At 40.7% G+C, this 17,824-nt stretch overlaps 1 protein-coding gene across 1 annotated transcript; it reads right to left on the bottom strand.

Annotated features, from left to right (window-relative positions):
• Positions 1-10,398: 10,398 nt before the first annotated feature.
• POPDC3 (popeye domain cAMP effector 3) lies at positions 10,399-13,915 on the bottom strand. Its single transcript, XM_010168827.1, has 3 exons — positions 13,425-13,915; positions 11,629-11,737; positions 10,399-10,719 (listed from the first exon to the last, which is right to left on the bottom strand). The coding sequence occupies exons 1-3, from the start codon at positions 13,913-13,915 to the stop codon at positions 10,399-10,401; spliced, it is 921 nt and encodes a 306-aa protein (XP_010167129.1).
• Between the last annotated feature and the right edge of the window lie 3,909 nt (positions 13,916-17,824).

The following is a 17,824-nucleotide window of genomic DNA, read 5'->3' as shown; positions in this document are numbered from 1 at the left end:
AGAAGCGGAGCTGGGACCAGAGCCTCCCTCTCCTGCTGCTCAGTCCAGCCGAGCTTGGCATTGAAAAACTTTATTAAGCAGACAACAAAGTAACTTTTTCTAAAATTGCAAGAGCTCTGCCTCTTCCAAATGAGAGTCCAATTCCACAGCCTTTTTTAGGCAAAGTTTTCACTAAAGAGAACAAATGCTTTGTATTCTGGGATCCCAGATGTGCCAGGCTGACAGGGCTATTTTCAGACAATGGCAAGATCTATGAAATGTTTCCATTTATAGTTTCAGGAAGCATACTCAGCATCTACGGGCTAAAAGATGCCTCCTCTAAACTAATCTTTTAAACTCCCTCTGTAGACAATGCAAGGGGGGCTTTTTGGGAAAATAATCAATCCTGTGTGTGTTTGACAACTGTCTGGTGTGGGACGAAATACGCTGGTGTAATTTGGAAGTGCCACATTTCAGTGAGACAAATCCCATCCTAGATGCTGAAATTATGTGCTGTATAACTGGAAAATTACACATATTTTCCACAGAAAAGTAATTGATTTGGGTTGTGCCTGAAAGCATCCTCGAGAATTACATTTTATTAGAAGGACGTTTGTATGGAAGAGACTGTGAATGATAAATACTCCCTCAGCTCTTTAATATTCTGGAGGTTTATTTAAGAAGAATGGGTGCATTCTGGTGCATTTTTACCTACACACTCCAATGGCTGCTTAATGATGTATCGTGATATAGTCTGGCAGTTTTTCCCAAGCCGCATCTGCAGGGAGGGTGTCTCCTGTTTATACAAGAAGGGCTCTCTATTTGTGAACCTCTTCTAAATCCGAGATATAAACCATCATATCCCAGGGCTTTCAAGTGTCTGACTGATAGCATAGTAATTGGTTGTTGCAAACTTAGAGCCAGGAGCCAACTTTCTTCTAAAATGATCTGTCAAAGTATCCAAGTTTTAACAGAGGCACTGGTTGTCGTAGATGTTTATCCAAAGGGTACACAATCCTGAGGTATAAGGGCACAGTAAAATTGTTTGCTATTAAAATTATCTAAACTGTGCACAGTAAACAATTTATTCGATCACACTTAGCAATTATCCCTGTTCCCAAACTATGTGTGAGCAGTCTCCTGCTGACAATTTAATTTGTATGTTCATTATTTGAAATTGCTCAGTGAATGATTTCTATGAATATATGCAAGCCTATGATCTGCTCACAAGTGCTTTTTTCTGGGATTGTTGCTTGAAAGGCCTGCTCTGCTTGCTCTAGCACTGTTACCTAAATCACACGGCTCCAAAAAACCCCAAACTATGCTATAAAACCGATTGGATTTCCTAAGGCCAGGGTCACGGTGCAGCTGTCACTGCCCAGCCTGGGGGGGCAGCTTGCTAATGGTGGTGGGGAATAACAAGGAGCCTGTCCCAACGGGTCTGCTTGTTTCTGGAAATAGAGGAATACCAGAGATGGGTTTTGAGCACATCGCTTGTCCCGGACTCAAGTTGCTCTTAGTTAACACGAGGCAGCTCTTACTTCACACATAACTGGAAGACAAGTAATAAAGCAGTGTTTTTGCATTGCATCTGTCCCCTCATTGGGTGACAGCCCATTTCTTAGGGGTCCCCGCTACAGCAGATTTGGCAGCGCTGGTTGAACTGGCTGTGATTTTTCTGTTTCCTTTTTGGACAACTTCCATGCACAAAGAAACTTCAAAATGATCACACAGACATCTGCGCTAATCCTCAAGTAAATCCATCTCAGCCGCAGCTCACAATGTTTTCTCTGCAGAGATCTTTGTGAACTTGTGTGAGCCTCTGTGACTGTCGGTATAAACCAAAGGAATTGTAAATATTCTCAGGGTATAAATGCATGTCTGCTTTTGGGTATTGGTACAACAGCAATTAATGTTTTGTTGCAATATTAGTCCTTTTTAGCTGTGCATTTTAATATTCACCATTGGCTTTTTTTTTTTTTGAGAAGCAAAGGCTAGGTTTGAATCTCCAGGATTTATATATCTGCATCATTAAAAACTACCATTTTCTAGGAATTTTTAAAGTTATTGATAAAGATTTAGAATTTTATGTCAGGATAAACAAAGGAACTAAATGACAAGTGTTTAACATATCCAGAGGGACAGACAGAACTAAAACCAAAAAAATATTCCAAAAAGCTAACTTAAATACTTGAGGAAGGAGGAAAGAGAGGAAGTGGGGGGAGACAGAAGATGAGTCTATGGGATTATTTAAACAAGCAACACAGAAAGCATGTAGGACTTGAGAGTGCTAATACTCCACACATTGAGGGGAAGAAAAGGTAAATAGATTAGCTCAGAACTGCAAATAGGCATGAAGTAGCTTTTTTTTTAAAGTTAAATTTCTCTTTGCAAAAAGACACAAAGAGAGGAGAGCAGGAGTGGGGAGAAAATGAATAATCATGTGAAGGAACAGGTTGCTGATACCAGGAAAGTAAGTGAGACAGGCAAAATAAATGCTAGGAACAAATGTCCAGGAGCAAAAAGCAAACCAGGAATGCACAAGTGATTCTGTGAAATGTACAGAAGTAGGCTGATGTATCAAGCTGGAATATTGATGTATCAAGCTGGAATATTTTTATGCACTTGTTCAAATTAGCAGTTCTAAATAAAAGTCTTTGAAATACTCCTTGTTTTGAGCATAAATTTAAAGGAGATAATAAGCACCCAATTTCTGGATTAGCTGCTTCCTCTACCATTTCAGAAGAGTCAGCATCAAACAATCGCTAAGGAGCATCTGGTCTGCATTTACCGTGCACCCCATCTATCTATTCTGCCTTGTACATCCAGATGCTGGACTCAGTTGTGCGTATCATAAACGACTATCAAAATGTGTGCAGAATTATGGTAAACCTCAACTGCTTCTTGCTACTGTGATCTTTGAAAGTAAAGGCAAAGTCAGAATTAAAAAAAAAAAAATCCTCTAATTTCAATGAATAAATAAGACCAGTCTTGAGACGTGTTTATTACACTTCTTTGTTCTTTAAAGAAAAAAGCAACAAAAACGCCCCTATTATATAGGGTTAAAAACAGGGTTACAGACTGCAGTAAACATAGAGATATTATATATATATGATTATTGCTTTTGCATGTAGTATTAGCTTAAGTACATATACCACAGTATAAGCAGTTTCAGAACTAAAATGGCAATGACTAAGGTAAAGAAGAAACAACTAATAATTTGTAAAATCAAAACCAGTATAAAAATGTTTCATGTTCCATATCTAATTTCAGAATATCAGTATTTATTGTATTTTATCCTACTAATAATTACTCATTAAATCTTTAAATAATGAACGTATATACTGAAAGGACACTACGTTTTCAAAAACCGTAACTGAACAAGAAAATGGAGAGCCAGTAAAAACCAGAGCATGGTGCTGGCTGTATGACTGTTTTTTAAGAAGTATTCCCATTCACCTCATTAGGGAGATCTGCTTAAAAATTATCATCTGAGAGGACCTGACCTTTCTATAAATGAAAACAGGACAGTTTTGCTTCATATTAAAAATAAATATGCAAAATATTTTATCTAAGCTAAATCTCTTAGTAAAATAGAATATCTGCTACAACTGGATTCAGTAACATATTTAAGGATTTTAACATGAACAAGTTAAACAAACAAACCGCGCAGTAAGGATTTCCAGCTATTTTATGGTAACTGCTGATGCTCATCCTTGTGTATCCTGGCAGGTATGAACTGGCTTGCCTTGCTTTTGTTAATGGGGTAAGTTATTTTGTGTTTACCTCAGTGTAAGAGAACACATATGGGAAGATACAGGGTCTTACCAAATGTGTTTGAAACCCATCCCAAAGCTTACCTGCTGGTATCCCACCCTTGTAGCCATGTCCTACATCTGGCCCCTGGAAGTCCAAACCCAGCATTGGATATCTAGATTGTCCTGTACACTTCTTAGGAGTCCCTAAAACCTACCCATGGGAAATGCTAAATGTGTGTGTCACCCCCAGCAAGCCCCAGCTCCACAGGCCACCAGGTACTGGGGATCAGCCAGCCAGAATCCCTGCCTGGGGACAGGGACCCACTCCCCTCCTTTCACAGATCTGGGGTGCTTTAATGGTGCCCATGACGTGCGGTTGCTACAGAAGGTGGTGGTGCTGCCCACTGTTCTACGATGACATCGTTCGAGCACTTATTCATTAAATAGGATTTTCGGCTTCAGTGTCTTTCTCAGCCTAAGGTACCTTACTCCAAGAGAACTATTATATTCCCCAGGCTTTAGGCAAGCTTGGGTGGAGAGTTACTAGTGGATACAATGAAAACTGTGGGATTCACTGCTAAAATAGTTATTTACCACCATTATTTTATTGCAATTGTTTATTTATATGACTTTAGTGTCTGAGTTCTTAACCATCATCTATCTTTTATCATTGTTTATCTTCAAAACCCCACTGAGGTAAGGCAATAGTCCTGTCCTCACAACACATCACAGATCCCTTAAATTAGGAGTTGTGGAACTGATGACTGAATAAAATTGCCTGGGAATCCACAGCAGAAAAATCACTGCTATAAAATCCCGCTCTCACAAGCTTTTGGGACTGTCCCATCTTTTCCCAGTCTGTGACAACGTTTAACAACATTTGTGGCTTGGAGAATGATGATTTGGGTCCAAACCTCCAAACCCTCTGCTAGCAGAACCACCTGCAAAGCAACCCTCTAGAAGGGCTTTGCCAGCCGTGGTCTGGGACACAACCCTGAATCCTGAGGCATGCGCTGCCTTTCTCCTACACCCTCTGACTGATGAACCTCCACCTACACGGTTTTATTCATCAGGATGAGGTGGCTTGATTTACATGCTAAGTTTAATTAACTCTTTTGATTCACAAAGAAGTAGAGTAAGCAGAAACTGCAAACACACAAAAATCTACAAGAAAGGTGTAACATGGAATCTTTTGTCAGCAGTTCTAGAATTTACAGCATCTTTACATAGTTTTGTGAAAATGAGAATCTGGTTGTGCAGTTTTGCTTGGATGTTGCTTTCATTGCTTTATTTCCTCCCCTCTCCCCTTTTTTAAATAGTCAGCTTGTGAGACTAGCAAGTTATTCATAGGTGCTGCGATACCCAATAGATCTGAGTTTTCTTTGTTTCATTCTATGAAAGGAAAACGAATGTGAATTAGAGAGAAAAAAAAATGGGTGTTTTCCCTTGTGAGCCCTGAGCTTATTATAATTTTAATGCATATTAATATAATCAAAGTATTTTCAGGAGATTAAAAATTAGCTTAAAAAGGTATTAATTTCATTTTACTGTAAAAATATCTGTTATACAATAACATTTTGGGGCAGAAGAATAGGCGTTGAATAATTACAGGAATAGAAAGAAAAATACCTAATCTATTCATGTGTGAATTCAGCAAATAGATGTTAATTTCTTTTTCTTTTCTTCTATTTAAATAGTCTTCTTTTATCTAAATAGCTATGGATTTGTTTCATTTTTAACACATGGTTTGCAAGTACAACATTGTATTTTAATTTTTCATGTAGATTGAGCCCAAATATGTATTGTATTTCTCATTTACAATAACTGAATACTGTGGAGCACTTTTTTTGCTGGAAATGTAGCATCAACATATTATTTAATTACTGCAAGAATATGCCTTCTTGTGTGGTGTGGCAAAACTACACCATGTGATCCAAGCATGTATTCAACTTTCCCAGCTGTATCCTAGCAGAAGTCATGTAACTGTATGTGTAGTTTGACACAATTACTTCAATTACTGATTTTCCTTTGATCACTATCACATATGCTGGTTTGTTGCAGGGCAATTCTTGAAAATTTAGGACTGGGATGGCTCTCCTCAGTCACCAAGTCCAGCCTCTATTATCATAGGCAACCTCATAAAATAATCATTTTCATTAAGTGCTTCCAATTTGCCTTGTGTAGCCTTATTAGTTACAACAGTACATTGGGATACATTCTCTCTGGTTGTTCTGTAGTTTTGAGTGGCACTGCATGACACTGCTTAGAATCTGTTACTTGTACTTATTCTACTAGTAGTTAAACTACCTAAAGAATTGCAGGGCCAGTCCCATGCTTATTTAAGGCATTTATTGGACAGGTGCTGCTCTGCCAAAGGAGGGTCAGCCTGCCACTGGGGCCCCTAAGTAAGCAAGACTTGCTTTGAAGCTCTCACAATACATTACTGCATCCAATAAATTAATTTGCCACAAGCTCAATTTAAAATAAACCTCTCCTGGATAAAAACTGAGTGGTGATTTTTTTTTTTTCCTCCCCATTTATTTTTTCTCTTCAGACTGTCCTAGGCCATATATTATTTTAGCTTATGCACTAAATCTGAACCCTTCTGCAGGCTGTAAGGGCGATTCCAGCACAATGTTTACAATTCTAAAAACTCTGGAAGATCAACTGATGCTGATGAATGAGCAAATAATCACATGCACTACATTCTGCCCTCTTACCTATAACAGTATACAAACGTAGACATAACCCCATGGAAGATTATGGAACTGTTAAAAATGTAATATGTGAATAAAAGAATCGCTGCAGATCAAGAAAAGGTTTCACTGATAGTGTCCTCAATTTACAAAGCAGCACAGACTCAAGTATGCGTTTACTTGAACTGATTATTAAGGAGCCTGACCACCTCACCGACAGTTATTCCTGAGTAATAACACAGACATAAATTGGATGATGCTCAAGTCAGAGCTTCATCTAGCTCCAAATTTTTATTAACCGATAAATAATCATAGAACAGTTTGGGCTGGAAGGGACCTTTCAAGGTCATCTAGTTCAAACCCCCTGCAGTGAGCAGGGACATCTTCAACTAGATCAGGTTGATCAGAGCCCCGTCCAACCCGACCTTGAATGCTTCCAGGGATGGAGCTTCTACCACCTCTCTGGACAACAGGTTCCAGTGTTTTACCACCCTCATTGTAAAAAATGTCTTATTTCTATCTAGTGTGAATTTACCCTCTTTTAGTTTAAAACCATTACTCTTTGTCCTATCGCTATATGCCTTGCCAAAAAATCTGTCCTCATCTTTCTTATAGGCCTCCTTCAAGTATCGAAAGGCCACAATAAGGTCTCTCCAGAGCCTTCTCTTCTCCAGGCTGAACTATCTCAACTCTCTAATGACTGGGCATATATGATATCACAGAAGATTGTATTATTTCACCGACATCAGTCTGAGTACTTCTTTACTTAGGTAGATTATACAGCTCTTCCAAAACATTGGTTTATGAGTCATATATCAGAGTGCATTTTACAGCAAATTTTAGAAGTGCTGTCAAGATTTAGAAAAAGAGGGGTGGAGAGGGCTTGCTGTCTCGCTTCCAGTCCTTTTGTGTGTACTCTTACTGTAGATATATATGCCCTGAATTCTACAGGTGAAAGGTTCTGCTACTCATGACTCAAACAGATGCTGGAAAACTGGAAACAATTTTTTAAAAGTGACTCAAAGCCTAAAAAGCACAGTGGCAAAAGCTAAACAAGATCATCTAAGAGTATGTTCAGATACTGACTCAGACACGTCCTAGTAGAGATTTCTGATAGTAACTGATTCCAGCAGAGAAAAGCATCACAGAGGATTGTGGTTGGAAAGCAGGCTGAAACTATGGCACACACCAGTAATGAAGAAGAAAAAATGACCTAAGTATGTAATGAAGCACCCATCACTCAAGAGCAGGTATCCTTCTAAGCAGTATGCTGTAATTTAAATAGAATCAATAAGCTGGATACAGAAATCAGGTGGGCAAAACTCCTTGGTCTTATTTTGAAGGTGAAGATGATCATACTAGTTTACTAAATGCTTACCCTAAGACAAGTTTTCTTATAGAAATACATGGGACAAGCTCATGTGCTCAAGAAAACTGAAGAGAGCATGAATTGATGCTTTACATTATACCTAAGTTTAGAATACTACCTTTTTTATATTTCTAGGTTATAAACTTTTTATGTTTGTAGACTGTTAACACATAAAACATTAAGTATAAACTTGATATTGGTCCAACACTTTTTATAGCGCAAGAAATTTTATCAGAATGAGAGACTGGGGGGCTATTGTTGAATCACCTGTTAAAAACCAGCATAAGGTTTTCAGCACATGGCATGGTCAGCAGAAGCCACTTGGCCAAGAGAAGGGGAGCAGGGATTGTGAGGCATGGCCCAAGTGAGCGCATCTATGGGAGATGACACCTCTCACCACCTCAGGCACTGGCACCGCTGACAAGTAAGACGTGATACTAACCACAGCGCTGACGTCAGATGAGAATACCTGTGCTGAGTCATACCAAGGGACCAGGTAGCCTGCTATCCTGTCCCTTAACTGTGACCTGATGGAAAGTAGAGGAAGAGGGCACACACAGCTGTATGTCCTTACTATACACACTGCCAACCTCTGTCACTTCATGCCTCAGTTATATCCTGGGCCGGTCTTTAACCACCATCAATAAACTCTGTCTGCATTTTCTCAATTCTCTTTTCACTGAATCATAGAATGGCTTGGGTTGGAAAGGACCCTAAGGATCATCTAGTTCCAAGCCCTCTGCTGTGGCAGGGTTGCCAACCACTAGATCAGGCAGCCCAGGGCCCCATCCAACCTGGCCTTGAATGCCTCCCAGGATGGGGCATCCACAACTTCGCGGAGCAACCTGTTCCAGTGTCTCACCACACTCTGGGTGAAGAATTTCCTCCTAATATCCAACCCAAATCTCCCCTCTCTTAGTTTAAAACCATTTCCCCTTTTCCTGTCACTATCTGCCCACGTAAACCAAGACAAAGTAGCTTTGTGACTGGGGGACTTCACACAGTAAGCAAAACATACAGAATACATGGTGTGGAAGGGTTATTAGCAGGATTTGGGGATTATCACATTGCATGCTATGGTACTTATGTTTGGCAGATTTTCCTCCCTGAGAAAGGGACACAAAGCTAAAACCAAAACTCTTACATTATCTGCTCTACACTGAAGGTCCTTCAAACAGGTGGTGTTTCCTATCACTTCTAATAGCTTTCTTACACATACAGTGTGATTACCTTTCAAGCACGCAGTTCTATAATTGTTTTAAGTCCTCCAGCAACAACTTGCAAGATCTAAACTCCTATGCACACCTGCACATACACAAACACAGGATGGTTGTCCTACCAAACAGTGCAGCAATTTTAAAATATTAAAAATGTGATCTACCTCCAGACCTATCAAGCAGCAACACAGTCTCATCAAATAGTAATGCTTCTTATTTTTTGATTACTGGCAGGCATCAGGCATAGCAGCAGGAAGGTGAGTTAGCAAGGACATTCAGACACTTCTCCCCAAAGGCACAGTGACCTCAAGGGTCGAAACCAGCTGGTGCTCCCTTATGCCATTAAAGCACCACGGAATTGGGGAGAAAATAACTTTTAAATGAAGAATTTCATAGGCACAGAGAAGTGACTCTGGAAACTAAACAAGAACATTTCGGCTAAAAATTGTATATATTGCTGTGGCTGTCTCTTAATTTGTTTATTCCTGACAAACCTGGCCAAAATGGGTATTGTAAAACAAACTCCACTGGTTTGGCAATTGACTGATTAACAGTATTTATTGTACATGTCACGAATGGCACTGTCAGTGTGGAAGCCTGGGTCCTATAGCATCACATTCTATTAGAAACGCTACACAATCATTTTCCTAAGCTATATTTGCCGCAGTTACAACTGCTTTTCTTTTCTAATGCCAGCAATTACATTTATGTTTGTTTTTACATAATACCTCTTTAGGACAGCCGGAGGGAAAACCATGTTCACAAGACAGAATTTGTTGTTTTCTTTTGTTTGTTTCTTAAGAATCTTGCTGTGCATTTCAAAATCTTTCATTCTTTAAAAACAAAACCAATACAATCAGTCTTTTAGTCTTTTTCTGCAATATTCTTCATGTCAATTGAGACAATGTTCACACCGCATAAATATGAATGTTACAAGCAAGTTGCTATATTTTGAACACAACTTACTTGTTTTCATTGACTATACTGACTATACTTCATTATGGCAAACAATTTTGAGAAAGTGTAATTACAAATACCATGGCTTTGTTTTTTTTAAAAAAACACAACACAGAAGCCACTGCAATTACAAAAAAACTTCAGCCTGTTATGATTTGTTTTCCTTCAAAAGTAAGGGTATAAAGATCAACAAAAGAATCAACAGAAACTAAAGATATTGCACAAACAATTGAAATGCAGAAGCCAAACCACTGGCTCTAGAGAGAGGAAGAATTCAAGCTACTCCAATGAAAGTAAATGGCACTTGTCAGTCAAATTTGGCTTGACTGGGTCTCATTCTGCTTCAGCTTTCTGCTCTTCTGCTTTGCCGCTCTGCATTCCCTTCATTGCTTTGGGGAATGGCTGCAGCAGAGTTTTCCTTCCTAGGACTGCGGGCTGAAGGAGCCGCAGTTTGCAACCCCCGTGGGCTTGCGCCGGGGGGACCCTCTCTGTAGGTGATGGGAGGGCTGCACTGGAGGGGTCTCTGGCAGTGAAACATGGTAGAAGTTCGGTAACCGAATGTCGTACCTAAAGCCTTTCCCCACGTTCACTCTGTCATTCAAGGCATACAGTTTTTCAGCAATGTCGCTTCCAATTAAAATTGAGAACAGGCGGGAGATGAAACGGTGCTTCGCAAACAGCAGATACAGCTTCTTTCTCCTCCAGGCCACATACCGACAATCTGTCTCTGCTGTAAGTGTTACCTACAGAACAGAAAATTAGAATTAGCTAGGTTATAAGGCAGTGATATTGCCACTGCTGCCCTTGCTCAGAGGGCACCCCTCTCTCTCAGCAGGCACGCAGGCTGTGTCCACAATGTACACCTCACCTCTTTGCACCTACTGCAATTAAAGCCGCTTACTGCAGCCAGAGAGCTCTGCAAGGTCTACTGTAAGACATGGATGAGCGAGAAGGGTGACTGGGAATGGACCATAAGGTTGTACCTGGCCGGCCTCAGTGCCAGTGTGCCTATGCCCACGCTGAGCAGCAGCCCCAGTGCTGCCCAGCCTCTGCCCTGCCCTCCCTGCTTTGCTCTCAGCAGCCCCAGCTGGAAAGGCAAGAGCTAAAGAAAGCTCCTGACAAATGCCATTTGCACTCTTGACAGGAGACACCAGATGCCACACAGGCGGGAGCTGGCCTGTCGGTCAAGTGACAGCAGCACAAGGGCTCACAGATCACAGGGGGCAGCCCAGATGGACACCATGTCCCACGCTGTCTCCCTCCATGCCAAGCTCCATCACAGGCATGCCTCTCCCCAGCCTGTGCTCTTCGGTTCACCTCCCATAGGGAAGCCTCTTCAGCACCAACTTCCACACATCTCCTGCAAACCTGCTTTCTCAAGTCTGGATTTTATCTCAGCCAAAGAATGCAAACAGACTTTACCTCCTAGATTAGCTTCAAGAAAAACCCAGTTTGTTGCAACAAGAAGATGCAAACAGAAATCAGACACAAACGGCATAACCAGTCCGGCGGGTAAGAGCACTTGCCTCCTCAAATTAATGAAATGCCACTTGTTTGTGTGATTTCACAAACAAAACCCACAACTAAATGAAGTTTACCAATTAGTACTTGAACAGTTTTCTGTAGTACTAAAAAAACCCCTCTGCTTTTACCTGGAAAATTCCCTCTTCTGTGGGCCTCAGTGAATCCCATTCAGGAGAATCCAGAAATTGAAGAGGAAAAATATAATGCAGAAACTCTCCATCAACTGTCACTCTGATCCTATCAAGATAAGATGTGTTAATTTATTAGTACTACCTGTACAGCAGCAACAACTGCAACAAGAATGTGTTATTTCTACCACGTGAGGAGTTTAAATACAGCTTTGATAGCATGAAAAAGCAATCAGTGGTTGACAGTATCCTAATTGTATTTTTTGAACACAGCTGGATCAGACCAGTTGAAAGAGAATACAGGATAATCTTCCCATGCTTTACTGAAGTCAAACTATCCTCTTTGGGGCAGGTCCATGCAGCAACGTGTAAGCTTTGTCATTAAAAGGCTAGCATGTACTGGAGAGGTGAAAGACCTCAGGAATTACACAGCCACAGGACTGCCTCTGGAGCCAGAAGAACAGCATGGAGGTATGAGATCTCTGTGTGAACACTGTGGCCTTCTGCAGATGCCAAAGAAAAGTTTTCTTTCTACTTTAAAAATCATATTTAAATTTGAAGGCACACAAGCAGGAAAGGTATAATTGAACCTCATGAGCTACAAGAAAAAAAAACAAGCTGTAGGAGTCCCCTTTTTTCATCTGCTCTGCACCAAGACTAATGCTTCTTACACAAGTGCAAGAAGCAGCTCTATACTGCATCAAGGAGTGCAGCAGGAACTCCCTGCATGACTACTAAATGGTTGAGCATGGATATCTCTCCTTCAGTATGACTATGACCAAAAGCAACCTCCACGTGGTACTTTCTAGCAGCTCCCAAGAATGCTCCAAACCAGAGCATCACTAGGGCTAACTACCCAAAATCCACATTGTTCATAGCAGGTAGTCCTAAAGCAGCTGTTTCAAGCTGCCTACAAATTCCATCTGTCCACACAGCAGGCTGTTAAAATGCACCTACAAAGTATTCCATCGAACCCATTAGACAGATCATGGCCATCATTCTTGGGTATCCCAACTACTCTTGTGGTGGTCCAGTACTGTATACGAAGTTGTATATTCGTATACAGTACAAAAGCCAGTATTTCCATTCAGGAAAGCATTGGCAAGGTTGCCAGAATCGTGTGCAGTAAGCAGGGAGTACAAGGTGGATTTATTGCCTCAGGGTCCAAGGGCTACAGTATACAGTAACTGGAGACTCAGTTCTGCAAACTTGATAGGGCTTGACGATGTCCCCTTGTAATGGAAGGGTGCTTTTAGGCCTTCTCCTCTCCCTTACTCCCTCCCTTCTCCTACCCCGCAGAAAGCAACCCAATACAATCTGTATCAAAGCCAAGATCTCTATTAAACTGAGTTTATCTCAACATACTCAGTTTCACAACTACCTTTCAGTCCTGTTTCAGAAGATACTAGCAGAGAAAAATAAGAAAGATGCTGTTTTCATCAGCTAGGCTGTAGATAAATAGCAAACCACAGCCTGAAGACTGAAGCACATATTTGTTCCCTTTATCTGTCTAACCTGTAAAGTGCTACGATACAGTGGTCTGGAAAAGATGATTTTAAATCTTTTCCTTTAAGCTATTACAGATTTTGTGCTTAGTGTTTTTACGCTAGTGCTGTCCTAGACAAGTGTATTTAGCCTATTAATATTTATATTACTTGCATTAATATTTAATCTATTGTACTGGAAAATGAACAAACAATACACAAATTAAGCTTTTTTTTTTTTCGCTTCCATTTTCAAGAAGGGAGTGGGGGAAGATATTTGCAGTAAGTCAGTTTGAACAAACTGATACAAACCTGCCCGACACAAGCAAGGACAATTTATCAATAGGTGTTTTGCCCTGCATGGCATAACAGTGTTCCTTCTCCAGGGTAACCACCTCTGCATCACAGCACAAGACGATCTTCCTGTAGACAGTTAAGGAAATTCCCAGAGGCTGGAAGAGAGCGTTGTAGAGTTCCTGGAATTCTCTGTCAAAGGAAACACTCCGAACTTGGTAGGTAACGTAAATGAACTGGACAAAGCATATTGCGAACAGTATAAAATTCCAGGAGAATATATCAGCAGCACAGACATCCAGCCAAGCCCAAACAGAAGAGCAGAGAAAGCCCAATCCAAGCAAGCTGAAGACATAGAGAAGCCCAAAGAATCCACTTCCACCCATGAAGCCCACAACAAAGAGAATACTGGCTAGGTGGTAGATAGATCCCTCTGCCTCTTGCTTCCAGGTGGTACAGGTAGGATGTGCATATATCAAACTTTCCCAAAAACTTGCATTTTCGCCCATGGCTGGAATATTTTTTCAATTTGGCTGAATGTCGGAAATTTTTATTCACGCAATACAACTAGGGGGGTCCTTTGCTTCTCCATTCTTGCTCAATGACCACATAACATCAGGGTCTCTTTTGGTAGTAAAGCAGCACTTAGGATTTCCAGCAACTAGGAGGCTAATGATGTCAGAAGGCAGTGCTGTTTCTCATCAGTTCATGTGTTGTCTTGACTTGGGCCATGTCATCTGTAGTTTCATCTGATCTGGACAAGTGAAGAAAAGATGAATTACTTACAAAATTATTTTCATCAGTTAAACTTTATCAAAGCTTTTATTGTCTGAAACCACAGACTGCATTACAATAATCCAATTCCCCTTGTAGCCCTGTGATTCCAGGATCAAACCTTAATACTCATTCACTTGAAGATCCTGTTTCTGTATCTATGAACCCTGTAGCAACTGTTGAATCCATGTAAACCTGTACATTGCATCCACAACATCCTGTGACAAATCTTCCCACAGCCTAACTGCTGAGAAGGTAGTTGGATTTGTTGCTCCTCAACCAGCCACCTGCAAGCCTCATTTAATGCCCTACCTAGCTCTCGAACAAGAGGAGACAGTGAACTCTTGTCCCTGCTCACGTCTTCCATCTCAGTCTGGGTTTCTGTCAAACCACTCTCCTTTCCTCTCTTTGCCTTTCTGTTATCATTAATGAGTTGAGCAAGGCTGCACCCTGTCCCCAGAGACAACAAACTACATCCTCAAACACCACAATAGGGAAACGCAAGCATCACGGGGGATGGTCTTTTCTACTCCAAAGATGACAGGCAAAAAGCTGTCATGTGGAAGGAAGACTACAGAGCTTAAAGGCAGCTTTATACAGATTATATTATTAGAACATGAAGTAAGTAGTCCTGCTAAATACTTCTCAAAGAGCATTTATAAAGCAATTTTACAACATTTAAAATTCTACCTTGTATAATTTCATGCCATGGGCCACAATGTTATTGTTCAACACCATAAAATGTTAAACCTGCTTTTATTTTTTTTCCCCCATATTATAAGTATTCCTAAGAGTTTAATAAAAAGTAAAATACATTGCATACTCTCTTTAAAGTAAAAATACATGCTTCAGTGTGAGATTAGACTTAGTAGAAATTGCAAAGCCAGAGCCTATCAGTAGTGTAATCAGAACTGAAACACACCAAAGTCTTTAAATGCCTGTTTCTTTTCCTGGTAAAACAGCAGGGAAGCTAACAAAATCTGGATAGCTAAACTATGAGATTCTCTAGAATATCAAAGGTAGCTTCCCCACCCCCACGAGCCACAAAAGTCAAAACTTAAAAAGTACTGCTGCTGCAGTGAAGCATCCAACATCATTCAGCAGGGCCTTCAGTGTTGTTTTTTACTGTGACAGGTCAAATAAATTCATAAAGCAAAGTCATATCACATTTCCTAGCTGCTACAGCTTTACTTCTTTTAAGTTGATTCACACCCCAACATTAATTCCATGATTCAAAAACACTAATGCTAAATAAAAACATCAAATCCTAAACAACCAAATGGCAGAGTTCAGAAGAAAAGGTTAGGAGGAGAGCTCTCCTTCTCTGGGAGTGGGGATAGGGAAGTCACTGACCCAGAAAAATATCACAGCTGAAGAGCAAGGAACCTTTCAAAATTAACAGTGCTCGATATCCCAGTGTAGGGGAAGAACCAGCATTACAGGAATGAGGTAGTTTGTAGCTATGAGCTTTGCTGCTTGTTTTTTTACCCAGATACTCTTCCCTGGTACACGATTTCCCCCGGATGCAGGATTTAGCCCTTGGAGAAAGGGAGATAAGAACAGCATCAGCTACAAAGAAGTTACCTAGGCATGGTAAGAGCATGAAGAATTTTAGACGGTACTCTGTGATCAGAGGCTAAGATCTCTGAACCAAAAGAAAATTAAACTGGAACATGCAGTTCCCAGACCCAGTGTTCTGAATCCAGCATTTCCACTAAACAGTGAACAATCAGCAGCGTAAGTTTTTTGATTGATTGGAGTTTTTTTTTTAATAGAATAGAACAGTGATTTTGGATTACTGTAAAAATACTTCTGCTCTACTGCCAACGTTTTGCTGTGAGCAGTTCTCAAGAAGACCCTAATTTCTACAAAAAATTCAGTGTTTTGAGTGGAACTATGACTGAAAAGTTACATGGGAACCTGGATGCATGCCACAAACAAAACCACCATGGATTCATATTGTAATTTATTTTCCATTGCCAACATCTTTTTGTCATCTAAAAATCACACACTGCAATAATTTGACATCATGTTCCAATAATTTAACAAAATTTATGTTCAATTTCCAGTTCACTTACAGCATTCACAGTCTGCCTGCACTAGAGTTCATAACATTGCTGCAAACATCCATTCATGACAAGATGGGTCAAAATAATTTTGAAAGAAGAGCAGCACATCACTAGGACACAGGTAGAGCGTCATCGTACACAAAAACAAAGCCCTGGAAAAACTGTCCTGTATTTGTAACTGTTTATTTCTGGAATGGGACCTGTCTTCCAAAAAGACAGTATACAAAACAGACTGTATGCAAAATTCCCACTTATTTCAGCAGTTCTGCACAATGCAGAATTTTAGGGTACAGCACTGAGCTGCAGCATCACCCAGGCTGGAGGCCTCCTTCCATCTGAGCAAGAGGAAGGGCAAAGGAGGGAGGCCAGCACTAGGACAGAATGCAGCCTCACCAGCACAACACTCTCCTCAGCTACGTAGGGTGTGCAGGCAAAAACAAACCCTCTGGAAATGCCAGCGAAGCCTGCTACTACACGGAGCTGGTGTCCCAGGGCTACGATGAAGAACAGGCATGCTTGCTGCCAGTGAACTGCAGGCAGAAAGAGGGGATTCACCTCTTTTTAATCAATAAATTATTCTAAGATTTGGGAGCTAAAAATTGTTCGGTTTTTTGTTTGTTTGGGGGTTTTGTTTTGTTTTTGTTTTTTTTTTCCCCTGAAGTATTAAGAGCAGAGACAATAGTATGTGTGGGCCCAAGCATAGTAAAATTTCTAATTTTGATTGGTAATCAGTGCCAGATAAGGCATTTCACATTTTTCTTTATAGTTCCTACAAGTTCAAAATTTAAACTGTTGAGGGCTTCAGAACAGTCTCTCTAATTAAGCCATTTATCTACCGCAAGTGTGAATGACAGGAGAAAAATCCCCCAAACCAAGAAGCCAAACAGCTGTGATACCAACTCTGAGTCATACTTCACTGAGGACCTGTCTACAAAGTGCACACAGCAGCATGGCATTACCATGTTTGTAAGAACCTGGAGGGGACACCATCCTTTCACTGAGATGCTTTGGCGTTCTTAGTTACCAGGACATGGAATGTGCCAACTGATGTGGCCTTGTTTGATGTTCTTTTTCAGCTGTCCTGTCTGTGGTGAACAGTTATCATTACAAGTTCATTTGATGGTGATGATCAAGCAAGCTTCAATGGGAAACTGCATTTGAAGTATGTATCTTTGATTATAAGCCTGAAGAACTGTATCTTACCCAAGTAAGTGTTAAATACTTTCTACTCTGTCCCCTGTGTAGGGAGAAGAACGAGGATCATGCACAAGCACAGCCTCTGCTACTGTATTCAGGGTAACACAGCGTTGACCACTGTAGGCTGCTGGAGCCAGAGGTGCATGGAAGAGGTATCCTCCCAGCTCAGGAAGGAGACGTGCCCTGCCCACACAGGCTGAATTACTGAGATGCTTCCAGCTGCTTTGTCCCACCACATGTCCCACCCTCTCCAGCAGGAGCAGATCAAGCGCTAGAAAAAATCAGCCCAGAACAGAGATGCGAACAATATAGTGGCATGGACTTCTTGAGAACAAAGAGCAGCATTGCTGAAAGGACTAAGCTGTCATCAGAAAGTGT

Source organism: Antrostomus carolinensis, unplaced genomic scaffold (genome assembly GCF_000700745.2).
Source record: "Antrostomus carolinensis isolate BGI_N321 unplaced genomic scaffold, ASM70074v2 scaffold10720, whole genome shotgun sequence".
Classification (NCBI taxonomy): Eukaryota; Metazoa; Chordata; class Aves; order Caprimulgiformes; family Caprimulgidae; genus Antrostomus; species Antrostomus carolinensis.
This window is presented reverse-complemented; position numbering and strand designations above follow the sequence as displayed.

Excerpts from the sequence above, each read along its gene's own strand:
- POPDC3 (XM_010168827.1), bottom strand. The coding sequence starts at position 13,915 with ATGGGCGAAAATGCAAGTTTTTGGGAAAGTTTGATATATGCACATCCT. Across the intron at positions 11,738-13,424 it reads TCCTTGCTTGTGTCGGGCAG|GATCAGAGTGACAGTTGATG; the intron begins GTTTGTATCAGT and ends TTATCTTGATAG. Across the intron at positions 10,720-11,628 it reads CAGAAGAGGGAATTTTCCAG|GTAACACTTACAGCAGAGAC; the intron begins GTAAAAGCAGAG and ends TCTGTTCTGTAG.